Consider the following 24,430-nt stretch of genomic DNA (forward strand, 5'->3'; position numbering starts at 1 on the left):
CTAAGCAAAGTGTTAAAGAAGAGGCTTGATTTCTCCTGACTGCTTGTAGTAAAATGCAAGACGTGAGAAATGAATTGAAGACAAAATTGTTAAGCAAAGTGGAACCAGAACTTAAGAATTTAGAAAATTCTCATATTACAAAAACTGAGAAAGCACATTCAAAAGAGAACACTAAGGCTGTGGTGCACTGACCATTTGATAAGGAGATAAGGAGATTGGTATGGGTGTGAAACATGGACCTAATCAGCCATCCCAGTAGAGACACTGCCAGTTTGAAGTGAAGGGGATAGAGACAGGATAAAATGAAGGAAGGCTGTCGGACTTCTTGGGTTTTACAGGATAGGACCACAGATGTGCTATGTGCAAATGTGCTATTACTCAAGACAAGGGAAGAATGACCACGAAAGTGTCTCAAAGATCATCAGGCCTGCCTCAGTTTCAAAATGAGGCCACTGCCTCAGTTTCTGCCTATGGAGCCCTTGGGGGTGGGCCAACACTCTCACTCCTGGGGATGAAATCCTGGTCTAGCAGAGTCCCAGTGGGGAAGTGGGGGAGATGTGACCCCCCACTCAGCAGAGTTGTGAGAGCAGGACCTCTGTCCCAGTGGGTCAGGAAGGCAGAGCATCAAGCCAAAGAGGATTATCCTTGAGCCTTAAGATCTCATGAAGTTTGTCTTAGTAGGTTTTAAACTTCCTTGGGACCAATTACTCCATTCTTCTTTCCTATTTCTCCCTTTTGGAATGAGAATATCTATCCTATTCCTGTCCCAACTGTATTTTGGAAGCACATAATTTGTTTGATTCCACAGGTTCAAGCTGGAGAGGAATTTTGCCTCAGGATCAATCATACCTTGAGTCTCACCATAGCTGATTTAGAAGATATTTAGGTGAGACTTTGGACTTTAGTAATAACATAAAACTCAGTATGGTAGGAAGATAATTAACATGTTCTAGGATTCCTTTATTGTCCAGAAGGAGGGTAACAATATATTTTGAAAGGATGAATATTGTAATTTCTAGGGTAATCATTTAAAGAATAGAAACAGAATGCATAACTACCAAATTAGTAAAGGGGAAAAGTTTAAATTTTAAAAACTCAATCCTAAATAAGACATAAGAGGACAGAAGAAGAAACACAGAATCAACAGGAGAGATAGAAAGAACAAAATAGGATGGCAGATTTAAATCCAAAGATATAAGTAGTTACATTAAGTATAACTGGATTAAATGCTCCATTTGAAAGACAAAGATTACAGAGTAGATTTTAAAATCTAACAAATTGAGGTTTACAAGAGTTAAGTCTCTTATGTAAGAGATCATAATGTTACAGAAATGTGGCAACAAGATGATGGAAAAAGATATACCATGTAAATGTTAGCCAAAAGAAAGCTGGGGTAACTACAGTAATATTGGATAATAAAACAATCACTTTGTAATTAAAAAGGGTTCAATTCACTAGAAATATATAATAATTCTAAAATTTTATGCAGTTAATAACACAGCCTAAACTATATTAAAGATCTGTAAAGCAAAATTTGATAACTCTACAAGGAAATAATAAATAAGTCTGAAATTTCTCAGCAATTGACAGAATAAGCAAGCAGAAAAATCAGTAAGGATATATAAGAGTTGAAAAACAATGAAGAAATTTGACCTAAAAGACATATATAGAACACTGCACGCAAGAGCTGCAGAAAATATTTTATTTTCAAGCACATACTGAACATTTACAACAATCGACCATATACTGGGTGAAAATACTAATTAACTAATTACATAGGACTGACTGAAATCCTATGGAGTATATCCTCAAACTACAATGTAATTGTGCTAAAAATTTATAACCAAAAGATAATTAGAAAAGCCTCATATATTTTGAATTAAGACATAAACTTCTAAATAACCAATGGGTCAGAAGAAGAAATCATAATGGAAAACAAAAAATAACCATGATACTCTTGAAGAACAAGGTGGGAAGACTTGCTATACCAGATATCAAGGGTTATTTTAAGCTACAGAAATTAATGTTGTGTGGTATTGATATTGAAATGGATAAATAATATAATGAAACATAGTAAGAACTCCAGAACAAAGAGCCCAGAGCATTAGGGAAAGAATAGCCTTTTCAATACCACACTGGGATAGCTGGGTATTCACATGAACCAAAACTAAACTTGACTCTTACCTCACTCAAAATGTAATTCCAGGTAGACTTTAGACCTAAAGGTAAAAAGAAGAACTAAAATCTTTTGCAAGATAAATAGAAAAAGATTTTCATGACCACAGAGTAGGAAAAGATTTCTTAGATATGGTACAAAAAGTACTTATCAAATAAGAAAAGATTTGGCATATTTGACCTTATTAAAGTGGAAGAATTTTTGTTCATCAAAAAGACACCATAGGGCCTCCCTGGTGGTGCAGTGGTTGAGAGTTCGCCTGCCAATGCAGGCGATACGGGTTCGTGCCCCGGTCCGGGAGGATCCCATATGCCGCGGAGAGGCTAGGCCCGTGAGCCATGGCCGCTGGGCCTGCACATCCAGAGCCTGTGCTCCACAACGGGAGAGGCCACAACAGTGAGAGGCCCGCGTAACGCCAAAAAAAAAAAACACCATAAAGAGAGTGAAGACTCCCGGGTAAGATGGCGGAAGAGTAAGACGCGGAGATCACCTTCCTCCCCACAGATACACCAGAAATACAGCTACACGTGGAACAACTCCTACAGAACACCTACTGAACGCTGGAAGAAGACCCCAGACCTCCCAAAAGGCAAGAAACTCCCCACATACCTGGGTAGGGCAAAGCGGAGAGATTCCCGCACAGAGGAGCGGTGCCGAGCGGCACTCACCAGCCCGAGAGGCTTGTCTGCTCCCCGGCCGGGGCAGGTGGCGCTGGAGCTGAGGCTCGGGCTTCGGTCAGAGCGCAGCGAGAGGACTGGGGCTGGCGGCGAGAACTCAGCCTGAAGGGGGCTAATGTGCCACAGCTAGCCGGGAGGGAGTCCGGGAAAACTCTGGAGCTGCCGAAGAGGCAGGAGACTTTTTCTTCCCTCTTGGTTTCCTGGTGCGCGAGGAGAGGGGATTAAGAGCGACGCGTAAAGGAGCTCCAGAGACGGGCGCGAGTCGCGGCTGAAAGCGCGGAGCCCAGAGACGGGCGTGGGACGCTGGGGCTGCTGCTGCCGCCGCCAAGAGCCTGTGTGAGAGCGCAGGTCACTGTCCACACCACCCTTCCGGGAGCCTGTGCAGCCTGCCACTGCCGAGGTCCCGGGATCCAGGGGCGGCTTCCCTGAGAGAACGCACGGCGCGCCTCGGGCTGGTGCAACGTCACGCCGACCTCTGCCGCTGCAGGCTCGCCCCGCACTCCGTGCCCCTCCCTCCCGCCCGGCCTGAGTGAGCCAGAGCCCCCGAAGAGGCTGCTCCTTTAACCCTGTCCTGTCTGAGCGAAGAACAGACGCCCTCCGGCGACCTACACGCAGAGGCGGGGCCAAATCCAAAGCTGAGACCCAGGAGCTGTGAGAACAAAGAAGAGAAAGGGAAACCTCTCCCAGCAGCCTCAGAAGCAGCGGATTTAAGCTCCACAATCAACTTGATGTACCCTGCATCTGTGGAATACATGAATAGACAACAAATCATCCCAAATTGAGGAGCCAGGAGTCAGTGCTGTGCCTCTGAGGTGGGAGAGCCAACTTCAGGACACTGGTCCACAAGAGACCTCCCAGCTCCACATAATATCAAACGGCGAAAATCTTCCAGAGATCTCCATCTCAACACCAGCACCCAGCTTCACTCAACGACCAGCAAGCTACAGTGCTGGACACCCTATGCCAAACAACTAGCAAGACAGGAACACAACACCACCCATTAGCAGAGAGGTGGCCTAAAATCATAAAAAGTCCGCAGACACCCCAAAACACACCACCAGACGTGGACCTGCCCACCAGAAAGACAAGATCCAGCCTCATCCACCAGAACACGGGCAGTAGTCCCCTCCACCAGGAAGCCTACACAACCCACTAAACCAACCTTAGCCACTGGGGAGAGACACCAAAAACAACGGGAACTACGAACCTGCAGCCTGCAAAAAGGAGACCCCAAACACAGTAACATAAGCAAAATGAGAAGACAGAAAAACACACAGCAGGAGAAGGAGCAAGATAAAAACCCACCAGACCTAACAAATGAAGAGGTAATAGGCAGTCTACCTGAAAAAGAATTCAGAATAATGATGGTAAAGATGATCCAAAATCTTGGAAATAGAATAGACAAAATGCAAGAAACAGTTAACAAGGATCTAGAAGAACTAAAGATGAATCAAGCATCGATTAAAAACACAATAAATGAAATGAAAAATACTCTAGATGGGATCAATAGCAGAATAACTGAGGCAGAAGAACGGATAAGTGAGGTGGAAGATAAAATAGTGGAAATAACTGATGCAGAGCAAAATAAAGAAAAAAGAATGAAAAGAACAGAGGACAGTCTCAGAGACCTCTGGGACAACATTAAACGCACCAACATTCGAATTATAGGGGTTCCAGAAGAAGAAGAGAAAAAGAAAGGGACTGAGAAAATATTTGAAGAGATTATAGTTGAAAACTTCCCTAATATGGGAAAGGAAATAGTTAATCAAGTCCAGGAGGCACAGAGAGTCCCATACAGAATAAATCCAAGGAGAAATACACCAAGACACATATTAATCAAACTGTCAAAAATTAAACACAAAGAAATCATATTAAAAGCAGCAAGGCAAAAACAACAAATAACACACAAGGGAATCCCCATCAGGATAACAGCTGATCTCTCAGCAGAAACTCTACAAGCCAGAAGGGAGTGGCAGGACATACTTAAAGTGATGAAGGAGAAAAACCTGCAACCAAGATTACTCTACCCAGCAAGGATCTCATTCAGATTTGATGGAGAAATTAAAACGTTTACAGACAAGCAAAAGCTGAGAGAGTTCAGCACCACCAAACCAGCTTTACAACAAATGCTAAAGGAACTTCTCTAGGCAAGAAACACAACAGAAGGAAAAGAACTACAATAACGAACCCAAAACAATTAAGAAAATGGGAATAGGAACATACATATGGATAATTACCTTAAATGTAAATGGACTAAATGCTCCCACCAAAAGACACAGACTGGCTGAATGGATACAAAAACAAGACCCATATATATGCTGTCTACAAGAGACCCACTTCAGACCTAGAGACACATACAGATTGAAAGTAAGGGGATGGAAAAAGATATTCCATGCAAATGGAAACCAAAAGAAAGCTGGAGTAGCAATTCTTATATCAGACAAAATAGACTTTAAAATAAAGACTACTAGAAGAGACAAAGAAGGACACTACATAATGATCAAGGGATCAATCCAAGAAGAAGATATAACAATTGTAAATATCTATGCACCCAACATAGGAGCACCCCAATACATAAGGGAAATATTAACAGCCATAAAAGGAGAAATTGACAGTAACACAATCATAGTAGGGGACTTTAACACCCCACTTTCACCAATGGACAGGTCATCCAAAATGAAAATAAATAAGGAAACACAAGCTTTAAATGATACATTAAACAAAATGGACTTAATTGATATTTATAGGACATTCCATCCAAAAACAACAGAATACACATTTTTCTCAAGTGCTCATGGAACATTCTCCAGGATAGATCATATCTTGGGTCACAAATCAAGCCTTGGTAAATTTAAGAAAATTGAAATTGTATCAAGTATCTTTTCCGACCACAATGCTATGAGACTAGATATCAATTACAGGAAAAGAGCTATAAAACATACAAACACATGGAGGCTAAACAATACACTACTTAATAACAAAGTGATCACTGAAGAAATCAAAGAGGAAATTTAAAAATACCTAGAAACAAATGACAATGGAGACACGACGACCCAAAACCTATGGGATGCAGCAAAAGCAGTTCTAAGAGGGAAGTTTATAGCAATACAATCCTACCTTAAGAAACAGGAAACATCTCGAATAAACAACCTAACCTTGCACCTAAAGCAGTTAGAGAAAGAAGAACAAAAACATCCCAAAGTTAGCAGAAGGAAAGAAATCATAAAAATCAGATCAGAAATAAATGAAAAAGAAATGAAGGAAACTATAGCAAAGATCAATAAAAGTAAAAGCTGGTTCCTTGAGAAGATAAACAAAATTGAGAAACCATTAGCCAGACTCATCAAGAAAAAAAAGGGAGAAGACTCAAATCAATAGAATTAGAAATGAAAAAGGAGAAGTAACAACTGACACTGCAGAAATACAAAAGATCATGAGAGATTACTATAAGCAACTCTATGCCAATAAAATGGACAACCTGGAAGAAATGGACAAATTCTTACAAATGCACAACCTGCCAAGACTGAATCAGGAAGAAATAGAAAATATGAACAGACCAATCACAAGCACTGAAATTGAAACTGTGATAAAAAATCTTCCAACAAACAAAAGCCGAGGACCAGATGGCTTCACAGGCGAATTCTATCAAGCATTTAGAGAAGAGCTAACACCTATCCTTCTGAAACTCTTCCAAAATATAGCAGAGGGAGGAACACTCCCAAACTCATTCTACGAGGCCACCATCACCTTGATACCAAAACCAGACAAGGATGTCACAAAGAAAGAAAACTACAGGCCAATATCACTGATGAACATAGATGCAAAAATCCTCAACAAAATACTAGCAAACAGAATCCAACAGCACATTAAAAGGATCATACACCATGATCAAGTGGGGTTTATTCCAGGAATGCAAGGATTCTTCAATATACGCAAATCAATCAACGTGATAAAACATATTAACAAACTGAAGGAGAAAAACCATATCATCATCTCAATAGATGCAGAGAAAGCTTTCGACAAAATTCAACACCCATTTATGATAAAAACCCTGCAGAAAGTAGGCATAGAGGGAACTTTCCTCAACATAATAAAGGCCATATATGACAAACCCACAGCCAGCATCGTCCTCAATGGTGAAAAACTGAAACCATTTCCACTAAAATCAGGAACAAGACAAGGTTGCCCACTCTCACCACTCTTATTCAACCTAGTTTTGGAAGTTTTAGCCACAGCAATCAGAGAAGAAAAGGAAATAAAAGGAATCCAAATGGGAAAAGAAGAAGTAAAGCTGTCACTGGTTGCAGATGACATGATACTATACATAGAGAATCCTAAAGATACTACCAGAAAACTACTAGAGCTAATCAATGAATTTGGTAAAGTTGCAGGATACAAAATTAATGCACAGAAATCTCTGGCATTCCTATATACTAATGATGAAAAATCTGAAAGTGAAATCAAGGAAACACTCCCATTTACCATTGCAACAAAAAGAATAAAATATCTAGGAATAAACCTACCTAAGGAGACAAAAGACCTGTATGCAGAAAATTATAAGACACTAATGAAAGAAATTAAAGATGATACAAATAGATGGAGAGATGTACCATGTTCTTGGATTGGAAGAATCAACATTGTGAAAATGACTCTACTACCCAAAGCAATCTACAGATTCAATGCAATCCCTATCAAATTACCAATGGCATTTTTCACAGAACTAGAACAAAAAATTTCACAATTTGTATGGAAACACAAAAGACCCCGAATAGCCAAAGCAATCTTGAGAACGAAAAATGGAGCTGGAGGAATCAGGCTCCCTGACTTCAGACTATACTACAAAGCTACAGTAATCAAGACAGTATGGTACTGGCACAAAAACAGAAATATAGATCAATGGAACAGGATAGAAAGCCCAGAGATAAACCCACGGACATATGGTCACCTTATCTTTGATAAAGGAGGCAGGAATGTACAGTGGAGAAAGGACAGTCTCTTCAATAAGTGGTGCTGGGAAAACTGGACAGGGACATGTAAAAGTATGAGATTAGATCACTCCCTAACACCATACACAAAAATAAGCTCAAAATGGATTAAAGACCTAAATGTAAGGCCAGACACTATCAAACTCCTAGAGGAAAACATAGGCAGAACACTCTATGACATAAATCACAGCAAGATCTTTTTTGACCCACCTCCTAGAGAAATGGAAATAAAGACAAAAATAAACACATGGGACCTAATGAAACTTAAAAGCTTTTGCACAGCAAAGGAAACCATAAACAAGACGAAAAGACAACCCTCAGAATGGGAGAAAATATTTGCAAATGAAGCAACTGACAAAGGATTAATCTCCAAAATTTATAAGCAGCTCATGCAGCTCAATAGCAAAAAAACAAACAACCCAATCCAAAAATGGGCAGAAGACCTAAATAGACATTTCTCCACAGAAGATATACAGACTGCCAACAAACACATGAAAGGATGCTCAACATCTTTACTCATTAGAGAAATGCAAATCAAAACTACAATGAGATATCATCTCACACCAGTCAGAATGGCCATCACCAAAAAATCTAGAAACAATAAATGCTGGAGAGGGTGTGGAAAAAAGGGAACACTCTTGCACTGCTGGTGGGAATGTGAATTGGTACAGCCACTATGGAGAACAGTATGGAGGTTCCTTAAAAAACTACAAATAGAACTACCATATGACCCAGCAATCCCACTACTGGGCATATACCCTGAGAAAACCATAATTCAAAAAGAGACATGTACCAAAATGTTCATAGCAGCCCTATTTACAATAGCCCAGAGATGGAAACAACCTAAGTGTCCATCATCGGATGAATGGATAAAGAAGATGTGGCACATATATACAATGGAATATTACTCAGCCATAAAAAGAAATGAAATTGAGCTATTTGTAATGAGGTGGATGGACCTAGAGTCTGTCATACAGAGTGAAGTAAGTCAGAAAGAGAAAGACAAATACTGTATGCTGACACATATATATGGAATTTAAGAAAAAAAAATGTCATGAAGAACATAGGGGTAAGACAGGAATAAAGACACAGACCTACTAGAGCATGGACTTGAGGATATGGGGAGGGGGAAGGGTAAGCTGTGACAAAGTGAAAGAGCGGCATGGACATATATACACTACCAAACGTAAGGTAGATAGCTAGTGGGAAGCAGCCGCATAGCACAGGGAGATCAGCTCGGTTCTTTGTGACCGCCTGGAGGGGTGGGATAGGGAGGGTGGGAGGGAGACGCTAAAGGGAGGGGATATGGGAACATATGTATATGTATAACTGATTAAATTTGTAAAATAAAATTTAAAAAAATCTAAAAAAAAAAAAAGAGAGTGAAAAGAAAATCCATAGAAAAGGGGAAGATATTCACAACACCAACAAAGAACTAGTAAAAAGAATATATTTAAAAATCAGGGCTTCCCTGGTGGCACAGTGGTTGAGAATCTGCTTGCCAATGCAGGGGACATGGGTTTGAGCCCTGGTCTCTGAAGATCCCACGTGCTGCGGGGCAACTGGGACCGTGAGCCACAGTTACTGAGCCTGCGCATCTGGAGCCTGTGCTCCACAACAAGAGAGGCCGCGATAGTGAGAGGCCCGTGCACCGCGATGAAGAGTGGCCCCCGCTTGCCACAACTAGAGAAAGCCCTTGCACAGAAACAAAGACCCAACACAGCCATAAATAAATAAATAAAAAAATTTAAACTGTTAAAAAAAAAAAAGAATATATTTAAAAATCAACAAGAAAAGGATAAAAAACTAATTTTAAAATAAGGTAAAACTTGGATGATTTCTAAAAGTATAAATACAATTTGTCACTAGTCTATGAAAAAGTTCTCAAACCTATTAGTAATCACAGAAATGCAAATTAAACCATAATGATATACTATTAACTACCCAGTAGATTGCTAAAATGGAAAACTGACATTCCAAGTGTTAGGAAGCAGAACCAAAAGAACCCTCACAAATCTGATGGGAGCATAAATTGGTAAAAACACTTTGGAAAGTTGACATTATCTATTATAGTTGAACATAAGCATCCCTGGTAATGTAAATCCTGGATATACACTCTCAACAAACTTTTACGCAGATGCAGCAGGATGCCTAAACAAAAATATTCATTTCAGCATTGCAATGACTGACAAACTAAAAACCCCAAATTTCAAGAGTAGTACGGACAAAGTGTGATATATTCATGCAATGGAATACGAAACAGCAATGAAAATGAAGCAACTACACCTCCACAGAACAATATGAGTGAATCTTACAAACAATGCTAAGAAAAAAAAATACAAATGAATGCATACGGTATGATTACATTCATATACAGTAAAAAACAAGCAAACTAAACAATATTCTTTAGAGATGCAAATAATAGATGGTAAAATTTTAAATAAAAGTAAGGAAGTGATTACCACAGAAATCAGGACAGTAGTAACTCCCAGGGACAAGGAAGGGAGAGGTGATTTGGGAAAGGTCAAGGGGTGATGTTGGCAATGCTCTATTTCTTGATGTGCAATATGGTTATATAGGTGTTTTTTAATAATTGGTAATTATACTGTACATTTTATGCTACATTCACTTTTTATAATGTATGTTATTTCAAAATTTTAAATGGTTTACTAAAAAAGGAAAGTGATTAGAAAGAGGACAAGAATGAAAGAAGAAATACCTGTTGGCAAGCTACTATAGTTGACATACAAAGATGATGATGATTTGGATTAGGGTGGTGACAGCAGACATGGTGAAAATAGATTAATTCAAGATGAGTTAGAATGAAAACAGCTTATTGACATATTGAACTTTGGGGAGGAGGGAAAGGAGAGATCAAGGATTGCTTCTAGGTTTTAGACTTGAGCCAGTTGGCGTAAATTGGTCCAATGTACTGAGAATGGAATGCTGTTGCGGGGAGGGGATGGAAGAGAAAGTTTGAGAGGATGGCTAGGATAGGGAATCATGAGACCAGTTCTGGATATTAGGTTTAAGATGTAATGAGAAGTTTGAGTGGAGATATCAAATAGGTAGTTCAGTGTAGGTACCTGCCCTTCAGAGGATTAGTCTGGATTGAGATATAAATGAAGGATTTAACGGTATCTCTATGGTATTTTAAACCATAGAGATTTAAAATACTGTTGGGTGATCTAATCCATAAGACTGGATTAGATCACCCAAGGAGAAAGAATGTAGAAGCAGAGGCAGGCTCAGGATTGAGCTCTATGCAAATACAGTATTTTAAGGATGGAGAAGAGAAATTAAAAAGAGAGACTGAAAAAGGGTGAGATAGCAGAAAAACAGAGTTTTAAGCAGAAGGGAGTGATCAACTAACTATACTGGTACTGAGAGGTGGCAGAAAAATATCCTTTCGATTTAGCAACATGGAGATCACTGGTACTCTTAATCAGTGTAACTTCAGTAGAATGGTGGAGGCAAGACCAATTTGGAGTAGGTTGAAGTTTAAACAAAAGTTGAGGGAGTAAGACAGTATATGTAAACAAATCTTTTGAGGAATTAGATTACAAAGAGTCACAGAAATGAGGCAATATGGGGCAATGTGGATTCAAGGAGCCTCAGTCAGGGTTGTTGATGAGCATAACACAATTAGATGGATTTTTTGATAATGCCAGGGAAAGAAAAACAAAGACAACATAAAACACTTAAATTTTCTGAAGATCCATAATGCTGTTTCCTAGCTCACAGATTCCTGAAGTTTCTAGGAAAGTGAGTTCCTTTACAGTCCCTGTAAAGTAAGTTTCTACTAAGTAAGGTGTACAAGCTTGAGTGATTTTTTTAAAACAATTACAAGAAAACTCAGGATTGAGCTGAAAGGAAATCCAGAGATTTTCTTTCCAGAAAAATAAACATAAAAATATATTCTTAATTTGTGAATTGTACAAATGTCTATTCTGACATTTATCATCTCTTTCTCTTAGGAAATTCTTCTTTATAGCTCACTGACATCTTTCACACTGCAGTTATAACCCATAGGCTTTCAAGCAAATGCTTTCAACAGAAACATCAAATTATAAGAACTTATAAGACAAACATTAATAAATAATAAAGTATTTAATAAAAGAACTTCATTAATACATCAAAACAGAGGTAAATATACAAAGCATTACCTATTGACTTGATTTCTTGAATTTTTATTTTTGTCGGTACAAAGTGTGGTCTTAAATTTGACTTTTCAAAATCACTCTTTTTAGGTTCAGGCATATTTTTGAAGGAGACATATCTGAAAGAAATAAAATTAATCTAAATTAAAATAATCAGAAAATTTACAAAACTAATCTAAAAAATAAATTTGGAGAAATGTGGTCAAGTCCCAGTTATATAGATTTGAATGTTATTGTTTTAATATATTATAGTACAAAGTGTAAAAGATTGGGATTGATTATGCAGGAGCTGAAAATATTAGTGGTAATCACTGGAAACAGAGAGAGAAAACTGCTGTTGTCATAGAATTGAGGGCACTCAGGAAACTATTGTTCACAAGCTAATTAACCCTTTTAGAAAAATACATTGGAAATTTGTTAAATGAGATACTGGGGACATTGCCAAGCCTAGTCATAGTGGTGGGATATGCAGTCAGGGTCAGCTCAGATTCCAGAATAGTATACCAGATAGGATCACAGAATCTATTTACTGTAAACAGAAATTTTTCTCCACTAAATTCTTTAACTGACTATTGATGGTATGTACTTATAATCATTATATAATTTATGATATTTCTGACTTCTAAATGCTATGACTCAGATCTCAGACACTCACCTTTAGTATATCATCCAGTCTCCACCCATTATTATCTATAGGTTGATGTCCTCCAGATTTATAGTACAGACCCCAAACTCTTCCCAGCTCCAGATTTATATATCCAACTGCTACATGATTTCTGCAGTTAGATATATCATGGGAATTTCAAACATATTCAAAACCAAATGTTTGCTTCCACTTCCTTTCCAATCTGTTCCTTCCCCAGGTTTTCTCATTTCCATTCAGCCAGAGGCTTAGGCCAAAAACTCTGCAATCATCTTTGACTTTTCTTTCTCTCGTTCCCCATTCCCAATATCTCAGCCCATCTCATTGGATCTTTCTTTGAAATACATTCCAAATCCAACCACTTCCTTCCTCATCACATCTACCCTAGTCCAAGGCCCCTTCATCTCTCATCTGAACTACTTCTCTACATCCCTCGTCTTCTTCTAACTGCTCTCTCTGCTATTACTCTTGTGCCCAGCTGTATTTTCCCAATGCAACCATGGTGGCACCTGTAAAATATAAATGAGGCTGTCATTTCCCTCCAACTGTTTCCTGTCACACTGAAATGAAATTCACAATTCTCATTGCAAGACAGAAACTTTCCTCCCAATTCTTGTATTTCCACGCAGAGGAGCTTCCATTGAACGCTCCTCCAGGCCTCTCTCTGTGCATCCCTTTACCTCTCTCCTCCACATGGAAGCAGAGTGAGTTTTTTGGATGTTTGGTTTAAGGAAAGGAACTTATGCTCCCACGTAAGTACCTTGACCCTTGCTCTTCCCTCTGCCTGTAATAGTCTTCCCCTAGGTATTGCAAGGTTTACTCACTTAAATCATAAGAGATGTATTTCATAAGTCTTTACACAAATTTCCATCTCTCCAGAAAGGTCTTTTTGTGCCCCCTCTCATCTAATATAGTAAATTAAGGGAATCAATCCTAATTCCGTTAATTTACTATATTTTTCTTCATAGCATTTATCACTAGTGAATTTATATTATACATTCATTTGCTTGTTTATTTGTTATCTGTCTCTCCACCTTATCCTAGAATGCAAATTGAGGTCAGGGTCTTTGTTTAAGTCACTGTTGTATTCCTAGCACCTAGAACAGTGACTGGCACATAGTACACGTATAATAAATATTTGTTGAATGTATGAATCGTTTTGGTAAATTTTGATTGAACTCTCTTAAAATCTTATAATTTCCCATGAGTTTTCAGTTTATTCTCTTCAGGTTTTTCAATAAACAATCATTTAATCTTCATAAAATAATTTATCTGTTCCTTTCAAAACATTTAAATTTGTATCTTATGTTGTTATTTAATATCATTGGCAAGTACTTCCAGAATAGTTTGGTATACTAGTGAGAATGGGCATCCCTCTGTTTCTAATTTAAACGGGAATGTGTCAAAGATTCCACCCTAATGTTGTTGGCTATATAGTCTTGCTAAGGAGATGATTTTTTTATCCTTATCTTACTAAGGTATTTTTTTCAAATACATTTGCAGAATATATAGAGATGTTCAGATATGGATTTCCTTACAGTGAACCAAAGAGCATGGGCTTTGAGGTTAGACCATACTTTGCATCTAGACTCTATGTAAACTTCTGCAGAATATTGAGTTTCTCTAAATCGCAGTCCCTCATATGCCAACTGAGGGTAATATTTACCTCTTGGGGTTGTTATAAGAATTATTTACATTAGATAGGCACCCGCCACTCACTGCAGCCGCGGAGTGACGCCTTTTGCTCCAGGGATCTCCTCACTGCCCCGCGCCTTGGGACCTCCTGTTGAAGACATGGGCGTTATCGAGACCCAGTGGAAGCCAGAGGAAGGGAGGAGAGAGAAGGTGATAAATTCCAGAATCACTCATTCATCCCCACGCGGCAATTGTGGGGAAAACCTATGCGTGGTAGTGGATGTGGCTTTTTTTTCCTTTTCCTGCCCCCTCTCAGCCCTAATCCCCAGCGTCTGTTTGCTAACACAAATAGAACCTTCTGTTGGATGAAATAAAATCAAACACTGGGCCTTCAAATAACAAACAAACAAACAAAAAACATTAGATAATAGTGAAATGTAATAAAATAATTAGGAGGTGATGAGTTTTATCTTTTTTAGTATGTCAATGAATTTTTAGCTTACATATTTAATTTAAATAATGACTGTGTTTAATAACCATCTAACAAAATCCCTGAAGATTCAACAATCAGCTCTAACAAATTGTTGGGAACTGACTCTAGCACACCAATGATCCCATACCAGAAGAAAAAAAAAGATTAAAAGAGGGAAGAAGAGGAGGCGCGCTAGAGGAAGACCACACCCATCTCCCACTTACAGGTCAGGACAGGAAGAATCAAATTGCTGGCCATACCCCTTTTCATTTCAGGTCACTAAACTGGCTTATATGGGGGAAGGGGAAACCTCAACTAATACGTGGGATCAAAATACTAAACTGGTCAGACTTTTAATAACCAAAAATGATCAGAGTGAAATTGGAGAAATAAATATAAAACTGCTTTATGTTTTATGTTCCCAAGTTGAGAAAGGCAGTAAAACAGTTAAGCTAATATTTTTATTTTAGATTTTTTTAAAATCTATATTTATAAGCGAGATACTGCAATGGTTTTATATTCTTGTGGTCAGACTTGAGGTTCAAAACTATCTTTATAAAAAGAATTGGAACTATTCCATCTCTATGCTCAGAAACCATTTAAACACTTCTTTGAAACGTTGGAGTCACCCTGACACAGCTTCAAGATGCTGTTTGTTTTTTTTTTTACTAAATTATTTTATTTCATTTATTTTTGGCTGCGTTGGGTCTTCATTGCTGTGCGTGGGCTTTCTCTAGTTGTGGGGAGCGGGGGCTACTCTATGTTGCGGTGCACAGGCTTCTCATTGCAGTGGCTTCTCTTGTTGTGGAGCACGGGCTCTAGGCGCGTGGGCTTCAGTAGTTGTGAAACGTGGGCTCAGTAGTTGTGGCTCGTGGGCTCTAGAGCGCAGGCTCAGTAGTTGTGGCACACGGGCTTAGTTGCTCCGTGTCATGTGGGATCTTCCCGGACCAGGGCTGGAACCCATGTCCCCTGCATTAGCAGGCAGATTCTTAACCACTGCGCCACCAGGGAAGTCCAAGATGCTGCTTTTGTAAAAGACAGTTCTTTGACAATTTCTCAAAAATTTCTAGTTATTGATTTAGTTACATTTTCTTTTTCTTATTGATTCTATTTTCACCATTCATATTTTCCCAGATTATCCACTAACAGACTCATGTTTCAAAGCAGCTCAGTTAGGGCTTCCCTGGTAGCGCAGTGGTTGGGAGTCCGCCTGCCGATGCAGGGGACGCGGGTTCATACCCTAGTCCGGGAAGATGCCACATGCCGCAGAGCGGCTGGGCCCGTGAGCCATGGCCGCTGGGCCTGCGCGTCTGGAGCCTGTGCTCCACAACGGGAGAGGCCACAGCAATGAGAGGCCCGTGTACCACAGAAGGAAAAAAAAAAAAAAGCAGCTCAGTTATATGAAGTACTCATTATAATTATTTTAATTTCTTCTATGTCCATCGTCATAGCTCCTTTCTCATTACTAATATTGTGCCTTTACGTTGTCTGTTTCTTCTCTTCCATTTCTTAAATTATGGTCATTTTAACGTTCTTTGGGGAGGTCTTAAACATGCTAATTTTGTAAAATGTTCTTAAAGATTCAGTGTTTTTATGAGAGGAAAGCCAAAGTCTGGTGGAAGTACTCGGAGATGACGGCTTTTTTTTTTTTTTACATCTTTATTGAAGTATAATTGCTTTACAATGGTGTGTTGGTTTCTGCTTTATAACAAAGTGAATCAGCTATACATATACATATATCCCTATATCTCCTCCCTCTTGTGTCTCCCTCCCATCCTCTCTATCCCACTCCTCTAGGTGGTCACAAAGCACCAAGCTGATCTCCCTGTGCTATGCAGCTGCTTCCCACTAGCTTTTTATTTTATATTTGATAGGGTATATATGTCCATGCCACTCTCACTTCGTCCCAGCTTACCCTTACCCCTCCCTGTGTACTCAAGTCCATTCTTTACGTCTGCGTCTTTATACCTGTCTGTCCCTAGGTTCTTCAGAAGCTTTTTTTTTTCTTTAGAATCCATATATATGTGTTAGCATATGGTATTTGTTTTTCCCTTTCTGACTTACTTCACACTGTGACAGTCTCTAGGTCCATCAACCTCACTATAAGTAACTCAATTTCATTTCCTTTTATGGCTGAGTAATAGTCCATTGTATATATGTGCCACATTTTCTTTATCCATTCATCTGTTGATGGACACTTAGGTTGCTTCCATGTCCTGGCTATTGTAAATAGATCTGCAATGAACATTGTGGTACACGACTCTTTTGAATTATGGTTTTCTCAGGGCATATGCCTAGTAGTGGGATTGCTGGGTCATATGGTAGTTCTATTTTCAGTTTTTTAAGGAATTTCCATACTGTTCTCCATAGTGGCTGTATCAATTTACATTCCCACCAACAGTGAAAGAGGGTTCCCTTTTCTCCACACTCTCTCCAGCATTTATTGTTTCTAGATTTTCTGATGATGGCCATTCTGACTGATGTGAGGTGATACCTCATTGTAGTTTTGATTTGCATTTCTCTAATGATTAGTGATATTGAGCATCCTTTCATGCGTTTGTTGGCAATCTGTATATCTTCCTTGGAGAAATGTCTATTTAGGTCTTCTGCCCATTTTTGGATTGGGTTGCTTGTTTTCTTGATATTGAGCTGCATGAGCTGCTTGTAAAATTTGGAGATTAATCCTTTGTCAGCTGCTTCATTTGCAAATATTTTCTCCCATTCTGAGGGTTGATTTTTGGTCTTGTTTATGGTTTCCTTTGCTGTGCAAAAGCTTTTAAGTTTCATTAGGTCCCATTTGTTTATTTTTGTTTTTATTTCCATTTCTCTAGGAGGTGGGTCCAAAAGGATCTTGCTGTGATTTATGTCATAGACTGTTCTGCCTACGTTTTCCTCTAAGACTTTTATAGTGTCTTGCCTTACATTTAGGTCTTTAATACATTTTGAGTTCATTTGTATGTATGGTGTTAGGGAGGTTTCTAACTTCATTCTTCTTCTTTTTTAAATTTAAATTTTAATTTATTTAGTTCTGGCTGCGTTGGGTCTTCATTGCTGCGCACAGGCTTTCTCCAGTTGCCACAAGTGGGGCTACTCTTTGTTGTGGTGCGTGGACTTCTCATTGTCCTGGCTTCTCTTATTGTGGAGTACGGGCTCTAGGCGTGAGGATTTCAGTAGTTGTGGCACGTGCGTTGAGTAGTTGTGGCTTGTGGGCTCTAGAGAGCAAGCTCAGTAGTTTTGGCACACGGGCTTAGTTGCTCCACGGCATGTGGGATCTTCCTGGACCAGGGATCTAACCCATGTCCCCTGTGTTGGCAGGCAGACTCCCAACCACTGTGCCACCAGGGAAGTCCCTAACTTCATTCTTTTACATGTAGCTGTCCAGTTTTCCCAGAAAAGAGGCTGTCTTTTCTCCATTGTATATTCTCGCCTGCTTTATCAAAAATAAGGTGACCATATGTGTGTGGCTTTAATCTCTGGGCTTTCTATCTTGTTCCACTGATCTATATTTCTTTTTTTGGTGCCAGTACTATACTGTCTTGATTCCTGTAGCTTTGTAGTATAGTTTGAAGTCCAAGAACCTGATTCTTCCAGCTCTGTTTTTCTTTCTCAAGGTTGCTTTGGCTATTCAAGGTCTTTCGTGTTTCCATACAAACTGTGAAATTTTTTTGTTCTAGTTCTGTGAAAAATGCCACTGGTAGTTTGATAGGGATTGCATTGAATCTGTAAATTGATTTGGGTAGTAATTTTCACAATGTTCATTCTTCCAATCCAAGAACATGGTATATCTCTCCATCTGTTTGTATCATCTTTAATTTCTTTCATCAGTGTCTTATAGTTTACTACATACAGGTCTTTTGTCTCCTTAGGTAGGTTTATTCCTGGTATTTTATTCTTTTTGTTGCAATGGTAAATGGGAGTGTTTCCTTAATTTCTCTTTCAGATTTTTCATCATTAGTATATAGGAATGCAAGAGAATTCTGTGCAATAATTTTGTATCCTGTTACTTTACCACATTCATTGATTAGCTCTAGTAGTTTTCTGGTAGCATCTTTAAGATTTTCTATGTATAGTATCATGTCATCTGCAAAGAGTGACAGCTTTACTTCTTCTTTTCTGATTTGGATTCCTTTTATTTCTTTTTCTTGTCTGATTGCTATGGCTAAAACTACCAAAACTATGTTGAATAATAGTGGTGAGAGTGGGCAACCTTGTCTTGTTCCTGATCTTAGAGGAAATGGTTTCAGTTTTTCACCATTGAGAATGATGTTGACTGTCGGTTTGTTATACATGGCCTTTATTATGTTGAGGTAAGTTCCCTCTATGCCTACTTTCTGGGGGTTTTTATCATAAATGGGTGTTGAATTTTGTCAAAAGCTTTTTCTGCATCTATTGTGATGATCATATGGTTTTTCTCCTTCAATTTGTTAATACGGTTTTTCACATTGGTTGATTTGCATATATTGAAGAATCCTTACATTCCTGGGATAAACCCCACTTGGTCATGGTGTAGGCTCCTTTTAATGTGCTGTTGGGTTCTGTTTGCTAGTATTTTGTTGAGGATTTTTGCATCTATGTTCATCAGTGATATTGGCCTGTAGTTTTCTTTCTTTGTGACATCTTTGTCTGGTTTTGGTGTCAGGGTGATGGTGGCCTGGTAGAATGAGTTGGGGAGTGTTCCTCCCTCTGCTATATTTTGGAAGACTTTAAGAAGGATAGGTGTTATCTCTTCTCTAAATGTTTGGTAGAATTCACCTGTGAAGCCATCTGGTCCTTGACTTTTGTTTGTTGGAAGATTTTTAATCGCAGTCAGTCTCAATTTCAGTGCTTGTGACTGGTCTGTTTATATTTTCTATTTCTTCCTGGTTCAGTCTTGGAAGTTTGTACTTTTCTAAGAATTTGTCCATTTCTTCCAGATTGTCCATTTTATTGGCATATAGTTGCTTGCAGTAATCTCTCATGATCCTTTGTATTTCTGCAGTGTCAGTTGTTTCCTCTCCTTTTTCATTTCTAATTCTGTTGTTTTGAGTCTTCTCCCTTTTTTTCTTGATGAGTCTGGTTAATGGTTTATCAATTTGGTTTATCTTCTCAAAGAAACAGCTTTTAGTTTTCTTGATCTTTGCTATCATTTCCTTCATTTCTTTTTCATTTATTTCTGATCTGATCTTTATGATTTATTTCCTTCTGCTAACTTTGGGGGTTTTTTGTTCTTCTTTCTCAAATTGCTTTAGGTATAAGGTTAAGTTGTTTATTTGAGATGTTTCTTGTTTCTTGAGGTAGGATTGTATTGCTATAAACTTCCCTCTTAGAACTCCTTTTGCTGCATCCCATAGGTTTTGGGTCATCGTGTTTTCATTGTCATTTGTTTCTAGGTATTTTTTGATTTCCTCTTTGATGTCTTCAGTGATCTCTTGATTATTAAGTAGTGTACTGTTTAGCCTCCATGTATTTGTATTTTTTACAGATTTTTTTCCTGTAATTGATATCTAATTTCATAGCATTGTGGTTGGAAAAGATACTTAATATGATTTCAATTTTCTTAAATTTACCAAGGCTTGATTTGTGACCCAAGATATGATCTATCCTGGAGAATGTTCCACGAGCACTTGAGAAGAAAGTGTATTCTGCTGTTTTTGGGTGGAATGTCCTACAAATATCAATTAAGTCCATCTTGCTTAATGTATCATTTAAAGCTTGTGTTTCCTTATTTATTTTCATTTTGGATGATCTGTCCGTTGGTGAAAGTCCCCTACTATGTTTGTGTTACTGTCGATTTCCCTTTTATGGCTGTTAGCATTTGCCTTATGTATTGAGGTGCTCTTATGTTGGCTGCATAAATATTTACCATTGTTATATCTTCTTCTTGGATTGATCCCTTCATGATTATGTAGTGTCCTTCTTTGTCTCTTGTAATAGTCTTTATTTTAAACTCTATTTTGTCTGATATGAGAATTGCTACTTCAGCTTTCTTTTGATTTCCATTTGCATGGAATATCTTTTTCCATTCCCTCACTTTCATTTAGTATGTGTCCCTAGGTCTGAAGTGGGTCATTTGTAGACAGCATATATACAGGTCTTGTTTTTGTATCCATTCAGCCAGTCTATGTATTTTGGTTGGAGCATTTAATCCATTTACATTTAAGGTAGTTATCGATATGTATGTTCCTATTACCATTTTCTTAATTGTTTTGGGTTTGTTATTGTAGGTCTTTTCCTTCTCTTGTGTTTCCTGTCTAGAGAAGTTCCTTTAGCATTTGTTGTAAAGCTGGTTTTGTGGTGTTGAATTCTCTTAACTTTTGCTTGTCTATAATTTCTCCATCAAATCTGAATGAGATCCTTGCTGGGTAAAGTAATCTTGGTTGTAGGTTTTTCCCTTTCATCACTTTAAATATGTCCTGCCATTCCCTTCTGGCTTGCAGAGTTTCTGCTGAAAGATCAGCTGTTAACCTTATGGGGATTCCCTTGTATGTTATTTGTTGTTTTTCCCCTGCTGCTTTTAATATTTTTTCTTTGTATTTAATTTTTGATAGTTTGATTGTGTGTTTTGGTGTGTTTCTCTTGGATTTATCCTGTATGGGACTCTCTACGCTTCCTGGACTTGATTATTTCCTTTCCCATATTAGGGATTTCAACTATAATCTCTTCAAATATTTTCTCAGTCCCGTTTTTTTTTCTTTTCTTCCTCTGGGACCCCTATAATTCGACTGTTGATGCATCTAATATTGTCCCAGAGGTCTTTGAGACTGTCCTCAATTCTTTTCATTCTTTTTTCTTTATCCTTCTCTGCAGTAGTTATTTTGACTATTTTATCTTCCAGGTCACTTATCCGTTCTTCTGCCTCAGTTATTCTGCTATTGATTCCTTCTAGATATTTTTAAATTTCATTTATTGTGTTGTTCATCATTGTTTGTTTGCCCTTTAGTTCTTTTAGGTGCTTGTTAAACATTTCTTGTATTTTCTCCATTCTATTTCCAAGATTTTGGATCAGCTTTACTCTCACTACTCTGAATTGTTTTTCAGGTAGACTGCCTATTTCCTCTTCATTTATTTAGTCTGGTGGGTTTTTACCTTGCTCTTTCATCTGCTGTGTGTTACTCTGTCTTCTCATTTTGCTTAACTTACTGTGTGTGGGGTCTCCTTTTTGAAGGCTGCAGGTTCATAGTTCCCATTGTTTTTGGTGTCTTCCCCAGTGGCTAAATTTGGTTCAGTGGGTTGTGTAGGCTTCCTGGTGGCGGGGACTGGTGCCTGTGTTCTGGTGCATGAGGCTGGATCTTGTCTTTCTGGTGGGCAGGACCACGTCTGGTGGTGTGTTTTGGGGTGTCTGTGGCCTTATTATGATTTTAGGCAGCCTCTGTGCTAATGGGTGGGGTTCTGTTGTTGTCTTGCTAGTTGTTTGGCATAGGGTGTCCAGCACTGTAGCTTGCTAGTCGTGGACTGGAGCTGGGTCTTAGTGTTGAGATGGAGATCTCTGGGAGAGCTTTTGATGTTTGATATTACATGGAGCTGAGAGTCTCTGGTGGACCTATGTCCTGAACTCAGCTGTCCCACCTCAGAGGCAGAGAGCTGACACCTGGATGGAGCATGAAGACCCTGTCAGCCACATGGCTCAGAAGAAAAGGGACAAAGAAAGAACAAATGAAAGAAAGAAAGAAAGAAAGAAAGAAAAGAAAAGAAAAGAAACTTATTAAAATAAAAAAAAATTTAATTATTAAAAATAAAAAAAACTTTAAAGTAATAAAGAAAAGAAAAAGAAAGAAAGAAGAGAGCAACCAAACCAAAAAACAAATCCACCAATGATAACAAGCGCTAAAAAGTATACTAAAAACAAACAAACAAAAAAAGACAGACACGGCTTCCCTGGTGGTGCAGTGGTTGAGAGTCCGCCTGCCGATACAGGGGACGTGGGTTCGTGCCCCAGTCCGGTAAGGTCCCACATGCCAGGGAGAGGCTGGGCCTGTGAGCCATGGCCGCTGAGACTGTGCGTCCTGAGCCTGTGCTCTGCAACAGGAGAGGCCACAACAGTGAGAGGCCCGCGTACCACAAAAAAAAAAAAAAAAAAAAAAAGACAGAACCCTAGGACAAATGGTAAAAGCAGAGCTATAGAGACAAAATCACACAAAGAAGCATACACATACACACTCACAAAAAGAGAAGAAGGAAAAATACATATGTATCTATATATAAAAAAACATAAGGAAGAGAGCAACCAAATCAATAAACAGATCTACCAATGATAATAAACTCTAAATACTAAACTATGATAAACATAATACCAGAAACAAATCAGATGCAGAAAGAAAGCTCCAAGCCTACAGTTGCTCCCAAAGTCCACTGCCTCAATTTTGGGATGATTCTTTGTCTATTCAGGTATTCCAGAGATTCTGGGTACATCAAGTTGATTGTGGAGATTTAATTTGCTGCTCCTGAGGCTGCTCGGTGAGATTTCCCTTTCTCTTCTTTGTTCACACAGCTCCTGGGGTTCAGCTTTGGATTAGCCCCCTCCTCTTCGTGTAGGTCGCCTGAGGGCGTCTGTTCTTCACCCAGACAGGACAGGGTTAAAGGAGCAGCTGATTCGGGGTCTCTGGCTCACTCAGGCCGGGGGGGTTGTAGGGGTACTGAGTGCGGGGTGAGTCTGCGGCGGCAGAGCCCCACATGACGTTGCAACAGCCTGAGGCACACCGTGCCTTCTCCCAGGGAGGTTGTCCCTGGATCACGGGACCCTGGCAGTGGCGGGCTGCACAGGCTCCCGGGAGGGGAGGTGTGGATAGTGACCTGTACTTGCACACAGGCTTCTTGGTGGCTGCAGTAGCAGCCTTAGTGTCTCATGCCTGTCTCTGTAGCCGCAGCTCGTGCTGGTCTCTGGAGCTCATTTAGGTGGTGCTCTGAATCCCCTCTCCTCATACACCCTGAAACAATGGTCTCTTGCCTCTTAGGCAGTTCCAGACTTTTTCCCAGACTCCTCCCGGCTAGCTGTGGTGCACTAGCCCCCTTCAGGCTGTGTTCACACAGCCAACCCCAGTCCTCTCCCTGGGATCTGACCTATGAAGCCGGAGCCTCAGCTCCCAGCCCCCACCTGCCCAGGCGGGTGAGCTGACAAGCCTCTCAGGCTGGTGAGTGCTGGTCGGCACCGATCCTCTGTGCGGAAATCTCTCTGCTTTGCCCTCCGCACCCCTGTTGCTGCGCTCTCCTCCGTGGCTCCAAAGCTTCCCCCCAGCCTCTGCCAGTGAAGGGGCTTCGTAGTGTGTGGAAACTTTTCCTCCTTCACAGCTCCCTCCCTGAGGTGCAGGTCCCATCCCTATTCTTTTGTCTCTGTTTTTTCTTTTTTCTTTTGCCCTACCCTGGTACCTGGGGTGTTTCTTGCCTTTTGGGAGGTCTGAGGTCTTCTGCTAGTGTTCAGTAGGTGTTCTATAGGAGTTGTTCCACATGTAGATGTATTTCTAGTGTATTTGTGGGGAGGGAGGTGAACTCCACGTCTTATTCCTCCTCCATCTTGAAGGCCTCCCCCGACAGCTTTATTTATTCATTTATTTTTGGTCCTTCAGTAAATGCACACTTAACATAATTTTTATTTTTGCTCTTCTTTTTTTTTTTTTTGGAGTATGGTTGCTCTACAATGTTGTGTTAGCCTCCACTGCACAGCAAAATGAATCAGCCATATACATACAGATATCCCCCCGCTTTTGGA

General features: G+C 39.4%; 1 protein-coding gene across 1 annotated transcript in view; it reads right to left on the reverse strand.

Annotated features, from left to right (window-relative positions):
• Positions 1-24,430, reverse strand: part of C2H1orf141 (chromosome 2 C1orf141 homolog) — a 50,439-nt gene that overhangs the window by 15,554 nt on the left and 10,455 nt on the right. Inside the window, exon 3 of the mRNA XM_060119539.1 lies at positions 12,005-12,117. Within this exon, the coding sequence (XP_059975522.1) occupies positions 12,005-12,117 (113 nt within the window). The remainder of the gene's footprint in view (positions 1-12,004; positions 12,118-24,430) is intronic.

Source organism: Mesoplodon densirostris, chromosome 2, assembly GCF_025265405.1.
Source record: "Mesoplodon densirostris isolate mMesDen1 chromosome 2, mMesDen1 primary haplotype, whole genome shotgun sequence".
Lineage (NCBI taxonomy): Eukaryota > Metazoa > Chordata > Mammalia > Artiodactyla > Ziphiidae > Mesoplodon > Mesoplodon densirostris.